At 48.1% G+C, this 27,202-nt stretch overlaps 2 protein-coding genes and 1 pseudogene across 2 annotated transcripts; 2 read left to right on the top strand and 1 right to left on the bottom strand.

The window, feature by feature from the left end:
* The first annotated feature begins 7,044 nt into the window (after window positions 1-7,044).
* On the top strand, window positions 7,045-7,980 carry LOC140918380 (olfactory receptor 51G2). The gene has a single exon (XM_073362673.2). It carries the CDS (start codon window positions 7,045-7,047, stop codon window positions 7,978-7,980), a length of 936 nt encoding a protein of 311 aa, XP_073218774.1.
* Window positions 7,981-17,440: 9,460 nt separating this feature from the next.
* Window positions 17,441-18,882, bottom strand: LOC140905591 (olfactory receptor 51G2-like; annotated as a pseudogene).
* Window positions 18,883-23,865: 4,983 nt separating this feature from the next.
* On the top strand, window positions 23,866-24,801 carry LOC140918348 (olfactory receptor 51G2-like). The gene has a single exon (XM_073362528.2). It carries the CDS (start codon window positions 23,866-23,868, stop codon window positions 24,799-24,801), a length of 936 nt encoding a protein of 311 aa, XP_073218629.2.
* The last annotated feature ends 2,401 nt before the right edge of the window (window positions 24,802-27,202 follow it).

The following is a 27,202-nucleotide window of genomic DNA, read 5'->3' as shown; positions in this document are numbered from 1 at the left end:
AGAGTGACATACACTGCAGTCTTTGGTAACACTTGGAAATAGTGCAGACAAAACCTAAGGAGAATGTTAGACACACTGCCTCCACAGTAGTCAGTGACTAACCCTCCAGCAGTAAACTAAAAGGGGAGGTGTGATACTTCACCTCATGTTCATCATGGTTGTATGTTTATGACACAATTCTGATGCATGTGGTACAAGATGTGTCTTGTGAGATGGCATTGGATAAGTTATGATTTGTTGAATATGGTTATCTTATTTCTGTGCATGTATCATTGTTGTAACCCGAAGTTATGAATATTGACTATGTATCTGTATTTCATATGTGCTTACTCTGGGTAACACCCACAACTAGCCCTTCAGGTACAACAATGAAGAAGCTAGACTGTGCTCCTCATTCATCAGCAAAGAAAATGGACCATGGAAGAGCTTCGCCTTCCTGTGAACATTTAAGCCAGCCTATGAGTAATGGCTGTTATGACTCAGCAGGGTATGCAAGGGCAGGGGACCACACCACATGACACTGTACTCCATTTTGTTACCAGTATTTTTCCACAAAGTGGGCTGGGGAGTTGGCTTGAAACAAAGGGTTCCCGCCCTATGGAAAAACTATATAAGGTGTGGAGTGACACAATCTCTTGCCCTCACTTCCCACACAGGAGACCTCCTGGAAACACCTGAGGAACAAAGACTGAACTGGGGGAAGTGCTGGGTCCCATAATAAAGGAATTTCTAGCCTGAGTATGGAAACTTGGTGGACTGCTTGTATCATCAGTCAGGGAGAGAAATTGGTAATTCATATCCAATCTATCTAGAATGTTAGGCTTAGTTTGCATTTTAGTTTATTTGCTAGGTGATCTGTTTGCTATCACTTATAACAGAGGTTCTCAAAGTATGGCCTGTGGATCACCAGTGGTCCATGAGCTCCATTCAGGTGGACTGCGGATAGTTCCCTCTAAGGTCCATGCCTGGGCGGCTGCACACAAGAAAATGAAGGGCCACCTGCCTAATTAGTGGAGCTGTGCAGACTTGGCTCCACTAATTACGTGCCTGGACCCTGGAGAAGATGAACATGTAAGGTGAGGCGGTGGCCTTGTGGGGAATAGGGGGTAGATGGAGGGGGCAGTGGGATGAGAAGAGGGGTGGGGGAATTTGAGATGTTCAAGGCTGCGACAGCCAGAGAAAGAGGCAAATTTCCCCAGCTCCAGAGCTGTGGATGTTGGGGAGAGTTGGCTTTTATTTGTAGAACAAAAACATGTTAATTATTTTTATATAGTACTTTTATACAAAGCGTTTTACAATACTTAGCTAACAGTACAAATAACATCTGGAAAGATCATTAAGTGGTCCAACAAGACCCTCAGTAATTTTCAAGGGGTCCTTGAAAAAAAAGTTTGAGAACCACTGACTTATATTCACTTAAAATCCATCTTTTTGTAGCTAATAAACTTGTTTTATGCTTTATCTTTACCATCAGGGATCTGTACAATGCAAACTCATTAATAGAGGTCACTTTCCCCTCAAAGTGGGAGAGATATGCAACAGCCTTTGTTTACAGAGCTGACATTTTGGATCCCCAAGAGAAATTGGAGGTGTCTCATCTGCCTTTCCGGAGTAACATAAATGAAGAAGATAGAAAAATAGAAGATTAGAGTTGGAGGAGACCTCAGGAGGTCATCTAGTCCAACCCCCTGCTCAAGGCAGGACCAACACCAACAAAAACATCCCCGACAGGGCTTTGTCAAAATGGGCCTTAAAAACCTCTAAGGATGGAGATTGCACCACCTTCCTGAGTAACCCATTCCAGTGCTTCACCACCCTCCTAGTGAAATAGTTTTTCTAATAGCCAACCTAGACCTTCCCCACTGCAACTTGAGACCATTGTTCCTTGTTCTGTCATCTGCCACCACTGAGGACAGCCGAGCTCCGTCCTCTTTGGAACCCCCCTTCAGGTAGTTGAAGGCTGCTATCAAATCCCCCCCTCACTCTTTTCTTCTGCAGACTAAACAACCCCAGTTCCCTCAGCCTCTCCTCATAAGTCATGTGCCCCAGCCCCCTAATCATTTTCTTTGCCCTGTGCTAGACTCTCTCCAATTTGTCCATGTCCTTTCTGTAGTGTGGGGCCCAAAACTGGATGCAATACTTCAGATGTGGCCTCACCAGTGATGAATAGAGGGGAATAATCACTTCCCTTGATCTGCTGGCAATGCTCCTACTAATGGAGCCCAATATACCGTTAACCTTCTTGTCAAGAAGGGCACGCTGCTGACTCATATCCAGCTTCTGGTCCACTGTAAGACCCAGGTTATTTCTGCAGAACTGTCGCTTAGCTAGTTGGTCCCTAGTGTGTAGCAGTGCATGGGATTCTTCTGTCCTAAGTGCAGGACTCTGCACTTGTCCTTGTTGAACCTCATCAGATTTCTTTTGGCCCAATCCTCCAAATTTGTCTAGGTCACTCTGGACCCTATCCTTACCCTCCAGCATATCTACCTCTCCCCACAGCTTAATGTCATCTGCAAACTTGCTGAGGGTGCAATCTACCCCAGTGTTGGATAGATAGGCAAAGAGTGTTTGTTTACAGAGCTGACATTTTGAATCCCCAAGAGAAATTGGAGGCTTTTCATCATCCTCTCCCTTGCAACATAAATGAAGGTTGCACCAACTGAGTTTATGGCTTCACTCTGAATATGGGAAGGTAGAAACCTCCCACTAAGATATTGTGCACATCAGATCCTCTAACCAGCCTTCCCATCTCTGTACAGCCCCCTCCATCTTGTAAAACATCCCTTCACCAGATCCTGTGGGCAGTGGCTACTGTGACAGGACCAGGTAGCACATCTCTGATGAACCTGTGCTAGCAGGGAGCTGGAGAGGGTCCTAGAGCAGGTGTGGAGGCCCAGAGATTATGGGAGTGGGGCCTAGCTACCAGTGGATTACTGAGATCTGTGCATAACTTTGAGGATCCCTGGATCCTGAGTCCCCCTTTTCATTTCTCAGGGAGAAGGGAAGGGACCTCCCCTCCTGGAATGATCTCAGAGAAAGTTCCTTCTATGGAGCCTTGTGGAATCTCCCTTCCCTGGCTGCACTCTGGGTTTGTAATGCAGAAAAGAGGCTGCCGAGAAAAATCTGGTCCCATATTATTATTAATTATTATTATTACTATTATTATTAATAATTATGATTACTATTCTATTTTATTTCAGCAAGATCACAGCTGTGGCATAGTGACCGTTAGCACTCGGCGGCCCTCGAGGTAGCCATGTGACTAATCAGAACCACAGGAACAGTGATAACTAGCCCGGATTCCAGGACTAGAGCCTGCATCAGGGTTTGCACTGCCATCCACTTGGGTAGGATGACCACACGTACCCTGTTAATTGGCCTCCTAAAATTTGCATTGGAAATGATGGGGTTAAAACTGGTGCAAACGAAGCCAAGCAGCTGAGGTTCCCTGATGGCCAAGTGACCCCCAAGGAAATGTGTAAACATGCTTCTTAAAGGCACTTGCCTCCCTATCTCAACAGATACTGTCTGCTGCCCCTGCAACCTCTCCAGTGACTCCTTGTCCTTTAGGGTGAAGACCTCTGGTGAAGCTGCCTCTGGTGTCAGCATCTCCACGCCTAGCAGGAATTGGGTACGTTGGCAGGTTTCACTGTCTTTAAAATGTGAAGTGAAGGGGAAAGGCTGGAAGCTGTTTCCAGTTGCAGATGTTCTGTGCAGCGGCAGAGGATCTCAGGGTCACTCAGTGATGGGGCTGGAGGGCAGGCAGTGCTAGGTAGCTTGGGAAACTCCTCTACATCTGCCCAGGGTCAATGGTCGATTATTCAAGCTACACAGAAATCTGAGATTCAAAGCAAGGCCAGAGTGCTAAAACCCTGATGCCCCAAGTCAGGATTTCTCAAGGGCTCCCATTTCTAGAGATGTAGTCTGCTCTGGTCCCAATCCTGCCAGAGTCTTAGCGATAGGAGAGCCCACAGAATATCAGCGACTAGGTCCCAAATCGCCTCAGGTTTATTTGCTGCTGGAAATTTAATCATCAAATAAATTTTCACAGGTTTTGTTCTCTGACATGATTGTGAAGGCAGGAATTCATAGCTATGTTGCTCTGTGGTAATAGGTATGATAGGGCATATTTCTGTTTCCTGACTGGCTGTAGGATCCAGAATTTCTTCCGTGTAGAGACCCCCTCAGAGTTACAGGGCTACCCGCATCTCTGCCTCCTCTCTGGTCTCCGAATTTCAGATGTCAGGTCCTGTACCCTGCCCTCTCATGGGGTGGAATCCCAGGAGCCTCCCATCCTCCCACCCTTTGCTACAGCACACTATGTGTCAACTGTTAGTACAGCAGGTCTGAGAGGGTTTGACACGCGTACTCCTTGTCTCTGGGAGTCTGTGAGCAGTGGTGAGACGAGTGACCAGTCAGACTTCTTGAACCAAAATACTGTTTAATCTGAACAGCAGGAAAAAAGACTAACATGAGAGAATAAGAGCGTTTTCAGCCAACGTCTGTGCACATCTCTGACCCCAAGCCCTCCCACTCTGATGAGAACCCAGGCAGGCCCAAGGCCGACAGACTTCCCCAGAGGTGTCTGTGTCTGTCAATCAAAAGAGCTTCTCAGCAATAGTTGCTCCACCTCTGGACAGACTCCCAGCCCTGAAAAAACAAGTTGCATAACGTGGCTGGAGCCCAGAAATAGGTTCTTCCCAGCTTGTAGCTCCGGTATTTTCTCTCCACCTCCCTGAAGTGCTGACTGAGCGGTGGCTTTTCTTGAGCTGTTGCTTCTTTTCCTGCTCGTTTTCAAGCAGCCTATGATTAAACTAAGAAGAAACAGACTGGGTTAAACCAATATAGCCATAGCATAAACATCCCAATAGTTAACCAATATAGCTGTACAAGAAACATCCAAAGAACAGGGTTTAACATACACATTAATTATGGCAGCTCTGCTCCATGTCTGACCCAATGCCACTCCCAGGTGCTACATATTTTACGAATACAGGACATAGGCAGACAGAGAGAGAGAGAGAGAGAGAGAGAGCAATAGACTACTTTCACATGTGAAATGAAGTTCCATTTCCATGAATACTCATGCATTTGACTTTGAAATCCATTTCCTGCAAACCCTCATGGTGCCTGAATAACAGGTGCTGGGGTTACTATGTACTAGAGAGTGAGAGCTCAGGGAATGAATATTTTATATACTGACACCAATGCTTGTTACTATTCCGGATATAGACTACCATCCTACAGAACAGAACCTGTGGAGAACTGGACACCTTTTGCATGCTAGACTTTTGTTTGCTGACAAACGATTGACTGAGGACTGAGACACTGAGATCTTTTTAGGTTCTGAAGAAATCCAGATGAGAGGTGCTACCCACTCTAACCTGAGAAATCTCTGAAAGAAGATCAGAGGAGAAAGAATGGGTTGACATGTGTATACTAGACAATAGATTTGTAAAAGCTATGCCAAAACTTTTCATGGTAATTTATATATTACAGACCAAACTTTCATGACATGCATGTATATCAAAAGCTAGCAGCAGAGTTGTTGGAATATCTACAGGAAGGAGCAGTGGTAACTTTACTGCTTAATGACTTTTGCTTGAGAAATTATTTCAGAAATACTCTACATACTGTTTGCAATGGGTTTGTGCTATTTTCTAACAGTTTCATTAAGGGTCATGTACACAATAACTCTGCAATATTTGTGCAAGACTTTCCAAATAGTCCTGAGAGACCAGAACCGCTGGCCAATGTTTCAGCAAAGAGTAGAGCTGAGGTGCAGGAAAGGGGAGTGTTACCGTGGTTGTAAGTCATTTATGCCCGTCACCTCTTTCATGAGCATGGCTGAAGGGACTTGCACACTTAACTGTATATTAGTGCAACACCGGTGTTTGCAGTATTCACCCATTTGAATACCCATTTGTGATGGCAACCCCTCCCCTTCCCAGCTGAAGTAACTCTGTTTTAGCTTGTAACTTTTGAGATATCTACAGACCACTGCATGGTGAGAGGATGCAGGTTCTGTGAGGATGAAGAGAAGCCTGTGGGATGGTTGAACTCTCTGGGTTCAGTCAACACTGGCCATTCAAAGCACTTCAGCTTCTCTTGGAAGGGTTTTTTTTGGGTCAGAGCGTATAACTGGGAGCATTTGGTAAGGGAAATTTAATAGAGCTCGGTTCTGATTGACGTTACACATGTAAATCTGGAGCAATACTTTTGATGCCAGTGTCACTGAATTAAGAACCTGGCCCTAAAATATTATCCCAGGTACTGCAAAGAGGCAGTGGCATAATTTAAACTCTCAGGAGTGGAGAAAATTATATATATTTAAAATGAGGCATTGTATATGTTTATAAATAGCTTCAGTGCAGGACAGATAAATATAATGACAGCTTTCACCATGCTCTCGCCATATGTTTACACACATGTCAAGATAAAATGGGCCACACTTCAGAAGTGGAGGGCCAGAAAGGGTGTCTCTGTGAAGGTCACAACTTTAAAATCAAACAGCGCTCAAGTAGGCTGCGGAATTTAAAGCCACAAGGTGTCAATGGGGACAAGAGCTTAGCAGGATTCAAAGCGGGACTGGATGCGTATATGGGTTACCAGAATATTTAATTACAGTAGTGAAGATTTTTTTAAAAAAAGTCTTGGAAGGGCTCATAATCTTCCTGATTTACAGCACAATATATGTCTAACTATTGGGTGTCGGGGCAGGGGGAGGGGAATTTTCCCTGGGAGCAGGTTATCACATAGCTGCCTATTGGGTAACTTCTTCCACCTTCCTCTGCAGGATCTGGTACTGGCCACTGGATAGTGGGCTATATGGATTACAGGTCTGATTCAGTCTGGCAGTGCCTGTCTTTCTCTCGGTGCTGTAAATCCAAGACGATATTTTTTACTGATCTGCCTTGTGCTCCTGGGAGTCTCTAGACTTGCACTGAGAGCAGAAAGATGTCTTGTTAAATATCATCTAATCTCCTGTTCTTTTTTCTTCTCAGGAAGTAAAGTTAAAAATTTCTTGGACCTGCACAGTATAGTATGTCAGCTGTCAATGACACCAAATTCACACCTGCTGTGTTCCTTCTCACCGGGATACCTGGGCAGGAAGACGTCCATCTCTGGATCTCTATCCCCTTATGCTTAATGTATGTTATTTCCATAGTAGGAAATTCAGTCATCCTGTTCGTTATAAAAACAGATCCAAGCCTCCATGAGCCCATGTACATTTTCCTTTCCATGTTGGCCGTCACAGACCTTGGCATAGCGATATCCACCTTGCCGACAATACTGGGCATATACTTGTTTAACTCTAGGGAGATCAGCTTCAAAGCCTGTTTTGCCCAACTGTTCTTCATCCACTTGCTTCAATTAATTGAATCCTCCATGCTCTTGCTGATGGCCTTTGACCGCTTCATCGCGATCTGTAACCCACTGAGACATGCCTCCATCTTAACCCTGCAGACAATAGACAATATGGGACTGGTGTTTGTGCTAAGAAGTGTGGCTGTAATATTCCCACTCCCATTTCTACTGAAAAGGTTCCGATACTGTCGAGCCAATGTCCTCTCCCATTCCTACTGCCTGCATCAAGAGGTCATGAAGGCGGCGTGTTCAGATATCACAGTGAATAACATCTATGGCTTGTTTGTTACACTCTTAACAGTGGGGTTGGACTCGCTGCTCATCTTCCTTTCTTATGTGATGATCCTCAAAACAGTGCTGAGCATCACGTCCAATGCAGAGTGCCTCAGGGCCCTGAACACCTGTGTGTCCCACCTCTGCGCTGTCCTGATGTTCTATTCAGCAGAGATCGGCCTTGCTGTGATACACAGATTTAGAAAGGGCTCATCTCCCTTGCTTAAAACGGTCCTGGGCTATATCTCCCTGCTCGTCCCACCCCTGATTAATCCAATTGTGTACAGCGTGAAAAGTAGACACTTGCGTGCGGGGATAATCAGGGCATTCATCAAGTGAAGGGTCAGTTCATGAACCAGCTGCAGCGATGCTGATAAGGGAGATGATAAACACGGATCGCCTATTCCAGCCTGAAGCCTTACATCCAAGACGACATGAACTACTGATCTCCACTCTGTAGAGAGAGGTTCAGACAGGGTCTAATACCTGGAGCAATGGGAGAGGGGCTGGTGCGGGAGGACAGCACACTAGGGGAAGGAGACCAAGGCAGGCAGCAGCATTTAAAAAGTGACTGTGTTCGTGGACAGCCAGGGGACTGGTGGGATGTTGGCCCATAAAGAGCCGTATCGATGGCTGCTCCGACAGCAGAATTCCTCTCGATACAGTCAATAAAGAGAAGGGATGTGGATGCCATTTCCCATTACACCTGGCCTGTCACTGACCCGTCTCTGGTTAAACATCCATGGGCCATGAAAAAAGGTGCAGAGCTGTTCTTTTGTCACAGTCCTTGTCCTTCCTGAGAGCGCTGGGAGCTGCCTGATCATAGAATCATAGAATATCAGGGTTGGAAGGGACCTCAGGAGGTCATCTAGTCCAGCCCCCTGCTCAAAGCAGGACCAATCCCTCACTAAATCATCCCAGCCAGGGCTATGTCAAGGCTGACCTTAAAAACTTCCAAGGAAGGAGATTCCACCACCTCCCAAGGTAATGCATTCCAGTGTTTCACCACCCTCCTAGTGAAAAAGTTTTTCCTAATATCCAACCTAAACCTCCCACACTTCAACTTGAGACCATTACTCCTTGTTCTGTCATCTGCTACCACTGAGAACAGTCTAGAGCCATCCTCTTTGGAACCCTCTTTCAGGTAGTTGAAAGCAGCTATCAAATCCCCCCTCATTCTTCTCTTCCACAGACTAAACAATCCCAGTTCCCTCAGCCTCTCCTCATAAGTTATGTTTTCCAGTCCCATAATCATTTTTGTTGACCTCCGCTGGACTCTTTCCAATTTTTCCACATCCTTCTTGTGCCTAAAACTGGACACAGTACTCCAGATGAGGCCTCACCAATGTCGAATGGAGGGGAACGATCACATCCCTCACTCTGCTGGCAATGCCCCTACATATACATCCCAAAATGCCATTGGCCTTGATCCATGGCCGCTGCACCAGCTGTGTTCAGGGGCTATTCAAGGGGCATGGTCACTCAACATTCCCTTCTGTTCTCAGGCAAGTGCTTATGACTGAGTCATGTCAGAGACATGATTAACACAGGAACCCCAGGAGAAGCCATTCAGACAGCCCACCCCCTCCATGCCCGTTTATGGCTCTGCATGCCGCACTCCTACAGAGTGCATCCCCATCTAACCGTAATGCCCCAGATGTGGACCACAGCTGTGTCTGTGGGAGAGGGTCTGACACACAAGTCCTGGCAAGAGACTCTGGCCCATATTCCCACCCTGTCCCCTCCGTTGGTGCTGACCCAGCAATGCAAAGGAGTGGAAACAGGCCTCAGCTCCCCATCAGAGGTACAGCTCGCTCCTATCCCAGCCCAGCCCATTCTGTGTAGGATGGCCCCCTTTTCTAAAGGTAAAAGCGGGACACAGGCAGGAGCCCCATCCACTCTGTGACCACGCCCTTCCCCCTCTTCTTCCCCCCAAATCCCATCCACTAGACAGGCCGGAAGCCAGAGCCAAGCCGTGGTAAGAGCTGCCCAGGTAGAAAGGGCCACTATGGGGAACCCCGGACCCTCCAGCTGCCAGCGGGGGAAAGAGGAGCAGGAGCAGGGCCTTGTGGTGAGGGGGGCTAAGAACCTCCTCATCCCCCTCCCCACTGAGAAGAGGCTGGTGCCACCCATGAGTTTCAGGTAGGCACAGAGCAGCGCCGCAGGGAATTCAGACTTGGCCAGAGTGATCTGTGCTCCTGGAAGCCGTTACCAATGGGCGGAAGTCAGCTTAGCCCCCAGGCTGCTCTAAACTCCACTGAGGCAGAGGGAGAACAAGCCAGAGACTCAAACCCCTGTAACTGGCTCCTGGCCATCCCTGCTCTCTGCAGCACAGAGGGAGCTCTGCTGGCACAGCAGATAATCCAGCCGGGCCTGTCAATACTGAAAGGTGAGATTCCCGTGCAGTGTCTTGATTCGAGATGATGGGGCTTTAAGAAAGACTGGAAATAGTGCAAGACTTTATAGTGCAAGTGAAATTGCAAGAGCTGGTGCATCTGGCAGGATCTCATGCGGATCACCCACAAACACAGGCACTGAGGGTTAGTTAGTGGTCACACAGATCATCAGTTGCAGACACATTGTTTCCCTCTGCACTTGGCTGCAGAGCCTCCTGTTGTAAGGAACAGGGTTATGCCACAGACAGCCGGACATAACAGTGACGGGCTCGCAGAGTGATTGGGTTCCTGAGGCACAGCTCAGAGGGTCTTCTCCCCTAGTCAGGCATGAGACATGCACATACTCGGTAAGCAAGGTCATTCACATTCTTAATGGACCTGGGAGTGACCCAAGCCAAGCTCCACAATCCTGCTGCTAGCTCTCTATTGGACCCACACAGCGCCTCCCCCAGTCTAGGTACTCCCAAACTTGATGATCTTGGAAATTTGGATGCAGGGTGTGAGGTCTACCTCTAGCCCTAGAGCGGCTCTCATTGATAATGGAGCAGGTGGGGGTCAGGATCAGATCGAGGGGCAGCCCAGAAGGGCTCTGTTCAGCCAGGCAACACTCTCCAGATCCTTCACTCTCTGAAAACACGTCCTGATTCCCCCTCTTACTGCTGAGCTTCATGAGGGGCACAGAACTCCCTCATCAAAGGGGCTGTGCTAATGACAGGCCTCATCACCTAGGGGTGTTGGGAAGGGTTCAGGTTCTCCACTCAATGCCCCAAATCGCCCGTATGAGGCACACAGAGCTGAAATCTCTCTAAGGCACTTAGCTCTGTCCCCAATTATTGTAGCTTCCAAGCGCCTCACAATCTCTAACATATTTATCAGTACAACACCCTGTGCGATAGGACAGTGCTTCTAACACCACTGGGCAGATCCAAAGGCTAGAAGGCACAACTGGGATCTCCAAGTCTGACGACCTATAGAGCACAGGCCAGAGACCTCCCCCACAATAAATCCTGTTACAACAACATCCTGCCTTGATTTGACAATTGTCAGTGATGGAGAATCTGCCATGGCCCTTGGTAAATTTTTCCAATGGTTAAATACCCCCCACACACATCCCTGCACGAGGCTGTCACCCATCACTGGAACCCTGAGGAGAGCCTTCTCAGGAGGCTGTCACCTGTTGGTGTAACCTTGCAGGGGGCCTCATGAGGAGGCTCTTGCCTGTCGCTGGAGCCGTCTTGGGGCCCTGCTGGTTGCCAGCTCTAGTGCCTTGGCCCCTGGGGTTGAAGAGAAGAATGTCATGGAGATCTCTGAAAGTCATGGATTCCGTGACTTCTAGCACCTCCCTGACATAAATGTCTTAATAATAACCGATGGCTCTGCAATCACATCAGCCAACTGTCTTAGCACCCTCAGATGCATTAGATCCAGCCCCATGGACTTCTGCATGTCCAGCTTTTCTAAATAGTCCTTAACCTGTTCTTTCACCAGTGAGGGCTGCTCACCTCCTCCACATACTCTGCTGCCCAGTGCAGCAGTCTGGGAGCTGACCTTGTCTGTGAAGACGAAGGCAAAAAAAACATTAAGTACTTTAGCTTTTTCCACATCATTTGTCATTAGATTGCCTCCCCCATTCAGTAAGGGTCCCACACTTTCCCTGATCTTCTTTTTGTTGCTAACATACCTGTAGAGCCCTTCTTACTATCCTTCACATCCCTTGCTAGCTGCAACTCCAATTGTGCTTTGGCCTTCCTGATTACACCTCTGCATGCTCGAGCAATATTTTTATACTCCTCCTTATTCATCTGTCCAAATTTCCACTTCTTGTAAGCTTCCTTTTTGTGTTTAAGCTCACCAAAGATTGTGCTATTAAGCCAAGCTGGTCGCCTGCCATCTTTGCTATTCTTTCTGCACATCAGGATGGTTTATTTCTACGCCCTCATTAACGCTTCTTTAAAATACAACCCACTTCCCCACTTACCTCAGGGCTTAGGTCTCCATCCCCATGTGAACCTAATTTAAAGCTGTCCTCACTATGTTAGCCACCCTTCCCTCTCTCTGGTAGGTGGATCCCATCTCTTCCTGGCAATGCTTCTTCCTGGAACAACATCCCATAATCGAAGGATCCAAAGCCCTCTCTCTGGCACCACATGTGTGACCACACATTTATTTCCACAGTTCAATAGTCCCTACCTGCCCTTTTCCTTCAATAGGGAGGATGGATGAAAACACCACTTTGCACCGCAAACTCCTTTATCCTTCTTCCTAGAGCCATATACTCTGGAGTGACCTGCTCAAGGTCATTCTTGACAGTATCATTGGTGCCCACGTGGAGAAGTAGGAAGGGGTAGCAATCTGAGGGCTTGATCAGTCTTGGCAGACACTCCATCACATCCTGAATTCTACGTTGTTAAGGAAAAGTTAGCACATGTGACTCCATTTTGGTTTGGGGCCCACCAATGTTTAAATGCCAGCGCATCATACAGCAGGAGGAGTGATCCTTAGATACTGAATCCCTGTGAAAATCCTCCTCCTTGTCTCCAGCCTGCCTTGACTCCCAGTATCTGTTTTTTGTCAGACTCTAATTCCTTGTCTCTTGGCCTTGATGTAAGGCCTCCCATCCTGATAATAAAGGTTACTGATGCATGGCTTTAGGACCATGCTGTGTAATTAACATACTGGTATAGCACGAGGAATGCACCAAGCAGGAATAGGTGGTAGATAAGAAAAGGGTTTGTTTATTGGCTAAGGTTTCCGATGCACAAGAGCAACATGCTTTGCTAAAAAGTATATAACCTTTGTATAATCTGTATTCAGGGTCCCCTCCTGGCTAGCAGGGGGGCACCACGCTCGAGCGTAATAAACTTAGTGTCTTTGGGAACTCTGCAGTTGTGGACTTTGTTTATGTGCCTCAGCCTAGATTCGAACTGTGCGTGACTTATCAGGTATAATTCGCAGCATTGGTGTGCGTGTCCTACCAGGTGTAATTCGTAGCATTTGTGTGCGTGTCCTACCAGGTGTAATTCGTAGCACTTGTGTGCGTGTCCTACCAGGTATAATTCGCAGTAGTTGTGTGAGTGTCCTCTCAGGTGTAATTTGTAACAACATCCAGGAAAGCATCACACTACTCTTGTTTCCTGGTCTGGATGGCAGATGGGTGACTACGTCCTCCCTAGAATCATAGAATCATAGAATATCAGGGTTGGAAGGGACCCCAGAAGGTCATCTAGTCCAACCCCCTGCTCAAAGCAGGACCAATTCCCAGTTAAATCATCCCAGCCAGGGCTTTGTCAAGCCTGACCTTAAAAACCTCTAAGGAAGGAGATTCTACCACCTCCCTAGGTAACGCATTCCAGTGTTTCACCACCCTCTTAGTGAAAAAGTTTTTCCTAATATCCAATCTAAACCTCCCCCACTGCAACTTGAGACCATTACTCCTCGTTCTGTCATCTGCTACCATTGAGAACAGTCTAGAGCCATCCTCTTTGGAACCCCCTTTCAGGTAGTTGAAAGCAGCTATCAAATCCCCCCTCATTCTTCTCTTCTGCAGGCTAAACAATCCCAGCTCCCTCAGCCTCTCCTCATAACTCATGTGTTCCAGTCCCCTAATCATTTTTGTTGCCCTTCGCTGGACTCTCTCCAATTTATCCACATCCTTCTTGAAGTGTGGGGCCCAAAACTGGACACAGTACTCCAGATGAGGCCTCACCAATGTCGAATAGAGGGGAACGATCACGTCCCTCGATCTGCTTGCTATGCCCCTACTTATACATCCCAAAATGCCATTGGCCTTCTTGGCAACAAGGGCACACTGCTGACTCATATCCAGCTTCTCGTCCACTGTCACCCCTAGGTCCTTTTCCGCAGAACTGCTGCCTAGCCATTCGGTCCCTAGTCTGTAGCTGTGCATTGGGTTCTTCCGTCCTAAGTGCAGGACCCTGCACTTATCCTTATTGAACCTCATCAGATTCCTTTTGGCCCAATCTTCCAATTGGTCTAGGTCCTTCTGTATCCTATCTCTCCCCTCCAGCGTATCTACCACTCCTCCCAGTTTAGTATCATCTGCAAATTTGCTGAGAGTGCAATCCACACCATCCTCCAGATCATTTATGAAGATATTGAATAAAACCGGCCCCAGGACCGACCCTTGGGGCACTCCACTTGATACCGGCTGCTCAACTAGAAGGGAGTCCCCGACCACCACCACCCATCTCCTCCTCTTGGGAGTGGTGGTCATGGAACCCCCATCCCTAGGACAATATAACCCATGCCTTCTGGTTGATGGGGTCTCCTTTTGTTCTCTTCCTTCCAATGACTCTTCCAAACCACTCTCCAATGTAGTACCTGTGCAAAGACCCTGAAAATGGTGTCTTGCCTCTATCTGCAATGGGGGTACATGGGTTCTCCTTTTTCTTCTGGACGTCACATGCTACCAATTTTCTTCCCCGTTCTGCACTGCCCTCTCTGATTCTTCTGCATGCTGTGCAGTACAGGGTTCTAGCCGTCAAGTAAAACTGGGATATATGATCTCTTTACCCTATAAACCAGGTCCTTTCCTGTCTTGGGGGGGAATCTCACAATTGTCCCTCTCTTTGAGCTGGGAACAAAACCCCCAACTCTGCTAAATGCTTAAAAAAAGGCAGCTGTCACACGTCTATACTAATCTATTTCAAGTATCACTACAAGCTAAGTTCGACAGGCTTTGCTCTGAAGATAGAGAAACAGAACTGGACCAACTTACATTATTTTGGGAGGCCAAGGACCTCTTGGGACACAGCCTAGTTTCCCTGTGTCTCTGAGACCATCTTCCCATCTGTTTGCCCCTTTCTTGTGGAAGCAGCCTTTGTTGAAACCTGTGTGAGCCTGGGCTCACTCACTGTAGTGCTCAGCTATTTCTGTGTTACAGGATCAAGGTGTGAAGCTGACCTTTGCCCTCAGACTGCTTTCTCCCAGACAGATGGTCAAGATGAGGCCCCCATGGCCATTGTATTTATTCTTTTCCCACCTCTGTGAGGCAGGGCAGGGTGATTATACACCCGTGCAGAGGCTTAGAGACAGCCAATGGCTTGCCCATGGTTTTACACAGCAATGGAATCACACCCAGCTCTCTTGGGTCGCAGAGCAGTGCCCAGTCCACAGGACCAGTCTTCCAGTCATCTGAGCAGTGACAGGCCTGGCTGGATTCACTGCAGTGGCAGCATAGCTCTCCCTCACCGTGTGCTGTGTTGCAGTAGTTTCATTCTCTGGTCTGTTCTCCCCCTGCCACAGAAGAGTTTGGAGCATCTTTGGGGCTGGGCTGACCTCTGCCCAGTGGTAACGGCTTCCAAGAGCACAGGGAGCAGCCACCAATACAGATCATTATGGGCCAGAATCCCACTGGTCTCCTGGCTCTCCATGAACACAGTCAATCTGTAAATGCTGCCTGCCTTGGTCTCCTTCCCCCAATGCACTGTCCTCACTCACCAGCCCCTTTCCCATTGCTCCAGGCTTTAGAACCCTTCTGAACCTCTTTCTACAGAATGGAAATCAGTAGCTCATGTCTTCTCAGATGTAAGCATCTGGGATGGAATAGGTGGCCTGTGGTTTCATCTCCCGTGTCAACAGTTCTAGAGCCGGGTGATGTAGTTACCCTTCACTTCATGAACACCCTGATTATCCTCGCGCAAAAGTGTTAGTGTTTCACACTGTACATGATTGGGGAAGGATGACAGAGGATGTGGAAAAAGCTAATGTACTCAATGCTTTTTTTGCCTCTGTTTTCACTAACAAGGTCAGCTCCCAGACTGCTGCGCTGGGCATCACAAAATGGGGAAGAGATGGCCAGGCCTCTGTGGAGATAGAGGTAGTTAGGGACTATTTAGAAAAGCTGGACGTGCACAAGTCCATGGGGCCGGATGAGTTGCATCCGAGAGTGCTGAAGGAATTGGCGGCTGTGATTGCAGAGCCATTGGCCATTATCTTTGAAAACTCGTGGCGAACGGGGGAAGTCCCGGATGACTGGAAAAAGGCTAATGTAGTGCCAATCTTTAAAAAAGGGAAGAAGGAGGATCCTGGGAACTACAGGCCAGTCAGCCTCACCTCAGTCCCTGGAAAAATCATGGAGCAGGTCCTCAAAGAATCAATCCTGAAGCACTTACATGAGAGGAAAGTGATCAGGAACAGCCAGCATGGATTCACCAAGGGAAGGTCATGCCTGACTAATCTAATCGCCTTTTATGATGAGATTACTGGTTCTGTGGATGAAGGGAAAGCAGTGGATGTATTGTTTCTTGACTTTAGCAAAGCTTTTGACACGGTCTCCCACAGTATTCTTGTCAGCAAGTTAAGGAAGTATGGGCTGGATGAATGCACTATAAGGTGGGTAGAAAGCTGGCTAGATTGTCGGGCTCAATGGGTAGTGATCAATGGCTCCATGTCTAGTTGGCAGCCGGTATCAAGTGGAGTCCCCCAAGGGTCGGTCCTGGGGCCGGTTTTGTTCAATATCTTCATAAATGATCTGGAGGATGGTGTGGATTGCACTCTCAGCAAATTTGTGGATGATACTAAACTGGGAGGAGTGGTAGATACGCTGGAGGGGAGGGATAGGATACAGAAGGACCTAGACAAATTGGAGGATTGGGCCAAAAGAAATCTGATGAGGTTCAATAAGGATAAGTGCAGGGTCCTGCACTTAGGACGGAAGAACCCAATGCACCGCTACAGACTAGGGACCGAATGGCTAGGCAGCAGTTCTGCGGAAAAGGACCTAGGGGTGAGAGTGGACGAGAAGCTGGATATGAGTCAGCAGTGTGCCCTTGTTGCCAAGAAGGACAATGGCATTTTGGGATGTATAAGTAGGGGCATAGCGAGCAGATCGAGGGACGTGATCGTCCCCCTCTATTCGACATTGGTGAGGCCTCATCTGGAGTACTGTGTCCAGTTTTGGGCCCCACACTACAAGAAGGATGTGGATAAATTGGAGAGAGTCCAGCGAAGGGCAACAAAAATGATTAGGGGTCTGGAACACATGACTTATGAGGAGAGGCTGAGGGAGCTGGGATTGTTTAGCCTGCAGAAGAGAAGAATGAGGGGGGATTTGATAGCTGCTTTCAACTACCTGAAAGGGGGTTCCAAAGAGGATGGCTCTAGACTGTTCTCAATGGTAGCAGATGACAGAACGAGGAGTAATGGTCTCAAGTTGCAGTGGGGGAGGTTTAGATTGGATATTAGGAAAAACTTTTTCACTAAGAGGGTGGTGAAACACTGGAATGCGTTACCTAGGGAGGTGGTAGAATCTCCTTCCTTAGAGGTTTTTAAGGTCAGGCTTGACAAAGCCCTGGCTGGGATGATTTAACTGGGAATTGGTCCTGCTTTGAGCAGGGGGTTGGACTAGATGACCTTCTGGGGTCCCTTCCAACCCTGATATTCTATGATTCTATGATGAGCAGGCAGACATAGCCCAGGAGAATCTGAAGTAAGGGAGGAGAGCTATTCCCTAATCTGCCTATTACAGACAAACCAATCTCTGGTGCGTAGAAGAGCAGGACAGTGCAGAGGTGGTAGACACGGGTGTTCAGGGCTCTGACACACTCCACGTGAGACGCAATGCTCAGCACTCTTTTGAGGATCATCACGTAAGAGAGGAGGATCAGCAGCGAGTCCAACCCCACCATGGAGACTATTCTGAACAAGCCACAGATTCTGTTGATTGTGATGTCTGAACAAGCCATCTTCATGACCTCTTGCTGCAGGCAGTAGGAATCATAGACTATCAGGGTTGGAAGGTACCTCAGGGGGTCATCTAGTCCAACCCCTGCTCAAAGCAGGACCAATCCCCAATGAAATCATCCCAGCCAGGGCTTTGTCAAACCTGACCTTTAAAACTTCTAAGGAAGGAGATTCCACCACTTCCCTAGGTAACGCATTCCAGTGTTTCACCATCCTCCTAGTGAAAACGTTTTTCCTAATATCCAACCTAAACCTCCGCCACTTCAACTTGAGGCCATTACTCCTCGTTCTGTCATCTGCTACCATTGAGAACAGTCTAGAGCCATCCTCTTTGGAACCCCCTTTCAGGTAGTTGAAAGCAGCTATCAAACCCCGCCTCATTCTTCTCTTCCGCAGACTAAACAATCCCAGTTCCCTCAGCCTCTCCTCAGAAGTCATGTGTTCCAGTCCCCTAATCATTTTTGTTGCCCTCCGCTGGACGTTTTCCAATTTTTCCACCTCCTTCTTGTAGTGTGGGGCCCAAAACTGGACACAGTACTCCAGATGAGGCCTCACCAATGTCGAATAGAGGGGAAGGATCACGTCCCTCGATCTGCTCACTATGCCCCTACTTATACATCCCAAAATGCCATTGGCCTTGGCTCAACAGTATCAGAACCATTTCAGGAGAAAGGGGAGTGGGAATATTAAGGCCACCCCTCTTAGCACAGACACCAGTCCCATCTTGGCTATTCTCAGCAGGGTTAAGTTAGAAGCATATCTCAGTGGTTCATGGATCACAACAAAGCGGTCAAAGGCCATTGACGGGAGGACAGAGAATTCAATGAATGAAAGTGAGTGGATGAAGAACAGCTGGGCAAATCAGGTATTGAGGCTGATCTTCTTAGAGTTGAACCAGAATATGCCCAGTGTCATAGACTATCAGGGTTGGAAGGGACTTCATGAGGTCATCTAGTCCAACCCCCTGCTCAAAGCAGGACCAATCCAATATTTTTGCCCTAGATCCCTGAATGGCCCCCCTCAAGGATTGAACTCACAATCCTGTGTTTAGTAGAACAATGCTCAAACCACCGAGCTATCCATCCCCCTATATTGTGGCTATGATGACTATCGATAAGCCAGGGTCTGGGATGGCCAACATGGATCTGTTTTTATAATGAACAGAATGACTGAATTTCCTACTATTGAAATAACACACATTAAGCAGAAGGGGATAGAGATCCAGAGATGGATGGCTTCCTGCCCAGGTATCCCGCTGAGAAGGAACACTGCAGAGTTGTGTTTAGTGTCATTGACAGCTGACATAATGTACTGGGCAGGTCCACAGGGTTTTGAACTTTCCTTCCTAAAAGAAAATGTACAGGAGACTAGATGATATATAATCATAGAATCATAGAAGATTAGGGTAGGAATAGACCTCAGGAGGTCATCTAGTCCAACCCCCTGCTTCAAAGCAGTACCAACACCAACTAAATCATCCCAACCGGGCCTTAAAAACCTCTGAATAAGGAGATTCCACCACATCCCTAGGTAACCCATTCCACTGCTTCACCACCCTCCTAGTGAAGTAGTGTTTCCAAATATACAACCTAGACCTCCCCCACTGCAACTTGAGACCATTGTTCCTTGTTCTATCATCGGCCACCACGGAGAACAGCCAAGCTCCATCCTCTTTGGAACCCCCCTTCTGGTATATAGCCTTGCAGAATCTCCCTTCCCTGGCGTGCACCCTGGGTTTGTAATGCAGGAAAGGGGCTGCCGGGGAGAAATCTGGGCCTATATTATTACTGTTCTATTTTCTTTTATTTCAGCAAGATCACAGCTGTGACAGCATCATCATTACCCCTTGGCTGCCCACGAGGTAGCCATGTGACTAATCAGAATCATAGGACCAGTGATAACTAATGGCAGCTGAAAGGGTGGTGCCCAGCTGCCAGAAGAGGCAGCATGAGGAGCTAGGGGAGCTGAGGAACAAGAGATGGCCCAGGTAAGCAGCAGCATCCATCCCAATCCCTGAGCCCCCCTACACCCAAACTCCTGCTGCTTGGGCACAGGGGGGCCTGAGACTGCCCCAGCAGCAGCTAGTGCAACAGACCTGGGGGCTGCCCGAGCTGCTCAGGTGGCTCCTGGGCCAGCCATATGGGGCTGCTTCAGAAGTCACAGAGGTCACAGAAAGTTATGAATCTGTGACTTCCATGTCATCCACGACAAAAACGGAGCCTTAGTGATGACAAGCCGAGATTCCAGGAGCAGAGCCTGCAGCAGGGCTTGGGCTGCAATGCAGCTGGGTAGGATCACCACACGTCCCCTGTGATTTCACCTCCTGTAGTTTGCCTTTGGCCGTGATGGGGGTTACAGCTGGTGCACTCTAAGCCAAGGAGCTGAGGCTCCCTGATGGCCAAGTGGCCCTCAAGGGAATGTGCCGGCATGCTTCATAAAGACACCTGCCTCCCTATCTGAACAGAGACTGCCTGCTGCCCGTGTCACCTCTCCGATGACTCCTTGTCCTTTAGGGTGAAAACCTCTGGTGTCAGTGGCTCCCTTCTAGCAGGAACTGGGTACGTTGGCAGGTTTCACTATCTTTAAAATGTGAGAGGGGAAAGGCTGGAAGCTGTTTCCGTTTTGGACATGTTCTGTGCAGTGGCAGAGGAGGCAGCGGGGCTGTCGGGGTGACTCACTGACAGGGGCTAGAGGGCAAGCAGAAGTAGGGAGCTTGGGAACCCCTCCCCCACATCTGCCCATGTTCCTCTGAGGGTTATTCAAGCTACACAGAAATCTGAGTTTCCAAACAAATTCAGAGTGTTAAAGCCCTGATGCCCCAAGTCAGGATTTCTCTAGGGGTCCCATTTCTAGAGGAGCCGTGTGCTCTGCGCCCAATCCTGTCAGGGGCTAAGCACGAGGAGACGCCACAGAATATCAGTGACTAGTTCACAAATTGCCTCAGGTGTATTTGCTCCTGGAAATTTAATCAGCAAATGAATTTTCAGAAGTTTTATTCTCTGGCTTGATTGTGAAGGCAGGAATTCAGAGCTGCATTGCTCTGTGGTAAGAGGTCAATTGCGGCATATTTCTATTTCCTGACTGGCTGAGGGCTCCAGCACTTCTGCACGGAACATACCCTTCACAGTTACAGGCCTACCTGCATCTCTGCCCCCTCTTTGAGCTCTGAGTGAAAGATGTCAGGCCTCGTACCCTGCCTTTTATGGGGTGGAATCTCGCCATTCTCCCACCCTCAGACTGAGCTCTGGGCTACAGCTCACTGCAGGTCAGCTGTGCTTGTCCAGCAGGTCCGAGTGGGTTCGGCATCTGTGGCTCTTCCCTCTGGGACTCTGTGAGCAGTGGCGAGATGAGTGACCAGCCAGCCATGAAGCAAAATACTGTTTAATCTGAACAGTAGGAATAAAGCATAACATGGGAGGATAAGAGGGTTTTCAAACAACAGTCAGTACGTTTCTGTGACCCCAAGCCCTCCCACTCTGATGGGGGCACAGGCAGGCTGAGAGCCTTCATATTTCCCCAGCAGTGTCTGTCCCTGTCAGTCTGAACAGCCTCTCAGCAACAGCTGCCTCAACTCTGGACAGGCTCCTAGTGCTGGCAATAGACACAGTGTAATGTGGCTGGAACCTGGAAATAGGCTCTTCCCAGCTTTTAGCTCCACTGTTGTGTCTCAACTTCCCTGAAGTGCTGACTGAGAGATGGCTTTTCTTGAGCTGTTTCTTTGCCTCCTGCTTGTTTTCAAGTAGCGTGCTATTAAACTAGAAAGAGCTATACTGGTTTCACCCAATCTAGCCATAATGTAAACATATCAATAGTTAACCCAACATAGTTATACAGCAAACATCCCCAGAATTGGCCTCAATATGCACATTCTTTATGGCAGCTCTGCTCCATGTCTGACCCAATGCGGTTCCTGGGCACTACGGTTTTAATGAATACCGGACAGAGACAGTAAGAGAGAGAGAGAGAGAGCAATAGACTACTTTCCTGTGGGAAATGAAGTTCCATTTCCATGAATACTCATGCTTTTGACTCTGAAATACATTTCCTGAAAACCCTCCTCGTGCCTAAATAACAGGTGCTGGAGTTACTGTGTACTAGAGAGTGATATATATGCGTATAGGGATCCGAATCATAGAATATCAGGGTTGGAAGGGACCTCAGGAGGTCATCTAGTCCAACCCCCTGCTCAAAGCAGGACCGATCCCCAATTAAATCATCCCAGCCAGGGCTTGTTATTACTCCAGGTACAGCCTTCAGACTGACAGAACAGAACCTGGGGACAACCAAACAGCTATTAAGCCAGGGACAGAGCAGCTACTAGGCTTTTGTTTGCTGACAAGTGACTGAATGAGGGCTGAGACACTGCAATCTTTTCAGGTTGTGAAGAAATCCGGAAGAGAGATGCTATATTTAAGTCCCACTAAAACCTGAGAAATCATCTCTGAGAAAAGATGAGAGGGGAAAGAATGGGTTGACATGAGTGTACCAAAGTACAGAGGTGTAAATGTTATGCCAAAACTTTTCATTGTAATACAAGTATTAGAAACCAAACTTCCATGACATGCATGTGTATCGAAAGCCAGCAGCAGAGTTGTTGGAATCTCTCTACAGGAAGGAGCAGTGGTAACTTTACTGCTTAATGGCTTTTGCTTTAGAAAGTATTTCAGAAGTGCTCCACATACTGTTTCCAGTGGGTTTGTGCTAGAATCCTTTTGTTCATTGAACAGTTGTATGATTCCGTCACCTGGTAACTAACCAGTAGCTGCTTGTAACACTTACATTCTGGGACAAGAACACAATCCCTCTGCAATACCTGTGCAAGACTTTCCAAAAAGTCATGAGACAACAGAACCACTGATCTGTGTTTCAGCAGAGTAGAGCTGAGGTGCAGGAAAGCGGAGTGTAATAGTGATTTATTAAATTTATGCACATCACCTGTTACATGAGCATGGCTGAAGTAACTGGCACACTCAACTGGATATTAGCACAAACCTAGTGTTTTCGTTAGTCATCGACATATGATGCTAACCCCACACCTGTCCAACTGAAGTAACTATCTGCGTTAGCTTGTAACTTGCCAAATATCTACAGACCGTTGCACAGGGAGAGGATGCAGGTCCTGTGAGGATGAAGAGAAGGCCTTAGGATGATTGAAATCTCTGGATTCAGTCAACATAGGCCAGGCAAAGCACTTCAGCTCCTCTTGGAGGGATTCTTGGGGTAAGAGTGTATCATCAGGAGCATTTGGTAAGGGAAAGTTAACAGAGCCTTGTTCTGATTGAATTTATACAGGGAAATCTGGGGTGATTGTAATTGTAAATATGGAGTGATGACATTCAAGGCAATGTTATTGAATTAAGAACTTGTGCCTAAGAATGGATCTCATGTACTGCAAAGAGGCTGTGGCTTAATTTGGACTCTCAGGAGTGCATAAAATAAAAAAAAGTATATACAATGAGGCAGTGAAACACGTTTATAAATAGCTTCAGTGCAGGACAGATAAATACAATGACAGTTTTTCCCATGCACTTGCAATATGTTTACACACATCTCATGATACAATGAGCCACACTCAAAAGTGGAGGGCCAGAAAGAGTGTCTGTGGGAAAGCCACAATGGTAAAAGTACAAAGCGCTCAAGTAGGGCGCGGAACTCCCAGCTACAATATATCAATGGCGCCAAGAGTTTTGCAGGATTCAAAGAGGGACTGGATGTTTACATGGTTACTCAGAAAATCCAATTAGAGTAGTGAGAATTGTTTCAAAAACTCTTGGATGGACTCTAAACCTTCCTGATTTGCACTGCAAAATTTGTCTAATTAATGGGTGCAGGTTATTTCAAAGCTGCCTATTTAGGGCGTCTTCCACTTCCTCTGAAGTATCTGGAATTGGCCACTGGATACTACGCTAGATGGACTGTGGGTCTGATCCACTCTGGAAATGCCTTTCTTTCTATTTGATTTGTAAATCCAAAACTATGTTTTTTCTGATCTTCCTTGAGGTTCTTGGAGTCTCTAAACTTGCACTCAGAGCAGAAAGATGTCTCATTAAATATCATCTAGTCTCCTGTCCTTTTCCCTTTTAGGAAGGAAAGATCAGAACTCCTCAGACCTGCCCAGGACATTATGTCAGCTGTCAATGAAACCAAATTCAACTCTGCAGTGTTCCTTCTCAGCGGGATACCTGGGCAGGAAGCCATCCATCTCTGGATCTCTATCCCCTTCTGCTTAATGTATGTTATTTCCATAGTAGGAAATTCACTCATTCTGTTCATTATAAAAACAGATCCAAGCCTCCACGAGCCCATGTACATTTTCCTTTCCATATTGGCCATCACAGACCTTGCCTTATCGATATCCACCATGCCGACAACACTGGGTATGTACTTGTTTAACTCTAGAGAGATCAGCCTCGATGCCTGTTTTGCCCAGCTGTTCTTCATCCACTTATTTGAATGCATTGAATCCTCCGTGCTCCTGTTGATGGCCTTTGACCGCTTCATCGCTATCCGTGACCCGCTGAGATATGTCTCCATCTTAACCCTGCCAAGAATAGGCAAGATGGGACTGGTGTGTGTGCTAAGAGGGATGGCTGTAATGCTCCCACTCCCTATTTTCCTTCAACAGTTCCAATATTGTCGACCCAATGTCCTCTCCCATTGCTACTGCATAAACCAGGATGTTATGAAGATTGCTTGTTCGGATATCAGAGTGAACAGCATCTATGGCTTGTCTGTTGCACTCTTGACAGAGGGGCTGGACTCGCTGCTCATCTTTCTCTCTTATGTGATGATCCTCACAACAGTGCTGAGCATCACATCCCACGCGGAATGTCTTAGGGCCCTGAACACTTGCATCTCACACCTCTGTGCCGTCCTACTCTTCTACACGCCAATGATTGGCCTGTCTGTGATACACAGATTCGGGGAGGGCTCTTCTCCCTTGCTTCAGGTTCTCCTGGGCTACATCTCCCTCCTTGTCCCACCCCTGATGAACCCAATTGTGTACAGCGTGAAAAGCAAACACCTTCGTGCGAGGATAATCATGGTGTTCGTCAAGTGAAGTGTCAGTTCATCATCTGGCTCCAGCGTTGGTGACATGGGAGATGAAAAACACGGGCCACCTACTTCATCTTGGACCATTAAATCTAAAATGAAATGAGCTACTGATCTCCACTATGTAGAGACATGTTCAGACAGGGTCTAAGGCCTGGAGCAATTGGAGAGTGGCTGGTGAGGGAGGACAGTGCACTGGGGGAAGGAGACCAAGACAGGAAGCAGCATTTAAAAAGTGACTTTGTTCGTGGAGAGCCTGGAGAATGGTGGGATGTTGGCCCACAAAGAGCCGTATCTATGGCTGCTCCGACCTCAGAATTCCTCTTGATACAGACAGTAAAGAGAAGAGATGTGGAGGTTGTTTCCCATTACACTTGGCCTGTCACTGTCCCGTCTCTGGTTAAACATTCACAGGCCATGAAAAACAGTGCAGAGCTCTTCTGGTGTTTCAGTCCTGGCCCTTCTTGAGCACACTGGGTGCTGTGTGATCCCTGGCCGCTGTACCAGCTGTGAACATGGGTTATTCCATGGGCACGGACACCCACCATTCCCCTATGCCCTCAACCAGGTGTTTCTGACTGGGTCATGTCAGAGACATGATTAACACTGGAGCCCCAGGAGAAGCCATTCATGCAAACCCCCTACCCCTATTCATGGCTCTGCACACAGCACACCTCTGAGCCAGGACAGAGCTGCATGTGTGAGTGAGGTCCTGATACACAGGAGTCCTGGCAAGAGACACAGAACCAGGTTCACGCTTCCTCCCCTCCATTTGTGTTGTCCCAGCAATGAAAAGGAGTGGAAACGGTCCTCATCTCCCCAACAGAGACACAGCTGTCTCCTATCCCAGCCCAGGCCATTCACTGTAGTGTGACTGCGTTTTCAAAATCAAAAGAGGGACAGAGGCAGGAGTCCCACCCCCTCTGTGATGCTGCCCCTGCCCCTCTTCTTCCCCATGAGGCCCCACCCTCTGCTCCTCCTCTTCTCCCAAACCTCCACCCCCTCTCCAGGCCAGATGCTAAAGCCAGGCCATGGTAAAAAGTGCCCACTGAGCTCGAGCCACTGTGAGGAGCCCCACATCTTCCACCTGCCTGGGACAGAGGGTTGGGGGGCTCAAAAGAAGCCCCCGGCCTGTGTCCCTGCCCCCCAGGATGCACCTCAGGGTAGGTGGAAAGCCTGGGGCTCCCCACAGTAGCCTGGGGTCCTGGTGTAGCGGAGCCTCAGGGGAAGTGGAGGAGTAGGGGAAGGGCCTAGTGGGAAGAAATGGGACAGAGGGCGGGGCTTTGGGGAAAAAGAACAGGCGTTGCGGCAAGACTGCACCAATACTCACCCCAAAAAGGAGTTTGGTCGGGGGCTCCTGAGGAAAGGAGAAGGATGGGGCGGCGGGGAGGAGACCTTGTGTTTTAGAGAAGACTCAATTAATACGAACCATCAAAGGGGGCTCTTGTTTTAAGTACTCCAGGCCGAGAGAAAGTCATCGCAAGGACCTTAGAGGGAAGGGCAGGGTACCTTCAGGGCTACCTCAGGCCACAAGGGGGAACACTGGGGTGACCCCCGTCCACAAGGACTTGGCCAGAGTGAGCTGTGCACTCGAAAGCTATTACCACTGGGCGGAGTTTAGCTCAGCCCCCAGGCTGTTCTCAACTCCACTGAGGCATGGAGAGAACAGGCCAGCAAACAAACCCCCTGTAACTGGCTCCTTGCTATGCCTGCTCTCTACAGCAAAATGGGGAGCGATGCTGGTACAGCAGAGAATCCAGCTGGGCCTGTCACCGCTCAGATGGCTGGAAGGCTGGCCCTGTGGCCTGGGCACTGCTCTGTGACTCAAGACATCTGGGTTTGATTCCTTTCCAACATGTGACTGTGGGCAAGCCCTTGGCTCTCTCTGAGCCTCTGCACAGGTGGACAATAGCCCTGCCCTGCCTCACAGTTATGGTGAGAAGATAAATACATTCAAGGTGCTCAGATACTCTGAGACCCTAAGATCAGGGCGGTGTCAGGGTTCCATAGAGTAACGCCTCTGACATTTGTCTATAAAAGTCCTCTTACCACAGCCTCCTGTGACAGCTGGCTTCTGGAAAACCCCATGAGTCCAGCACGTTGCTGTCTGTGACAGATGTGGGAGTGCTCGGGGGTGACAGTGAAGGGTAAGAATTGGATTCCCGAGAGGAGTGTTGGACCATTACGGGAATGCCGAGCGGCTCAGCACAGTCGCTGGACCCGTGTTTGCAAGCCATTGAGGTAGAGTGGGTCTAACTGTCAAACAAGGGAGCAACAGATACAGGGGCCTCATCTTAGACGTCAGGCTGGGAGAAGTCTGTGGGCAAAGGTCAGCTTCACACCTTGGTGCTTTAACTCAGACACAGATTATGGTGACTGGGCCCAGGCTCACACAGGTTTCAGCAAAG

The sequence above is a fragment of the Lepidochelys kempii genome, chromosome 1 (assembly GCF_965140285.1).
Source record: "Lepidochelys kempii isolate rLepKem1 chromosome 1, rLepKem1.hap1, whole genome shotgun sequence".
In the NCBI taxonomy this organism is placed as follows: domain Eukaryota; kingdom Metazoa; phylum Chordata; order Testudines; family Cheloniidae; genus Lepidochelys; species Lepidochelys kempii.
Note: the sequence above shows the minus strand (reverse complement) of the source record. Positions and strands in the feature narration are given on the sequence as shown.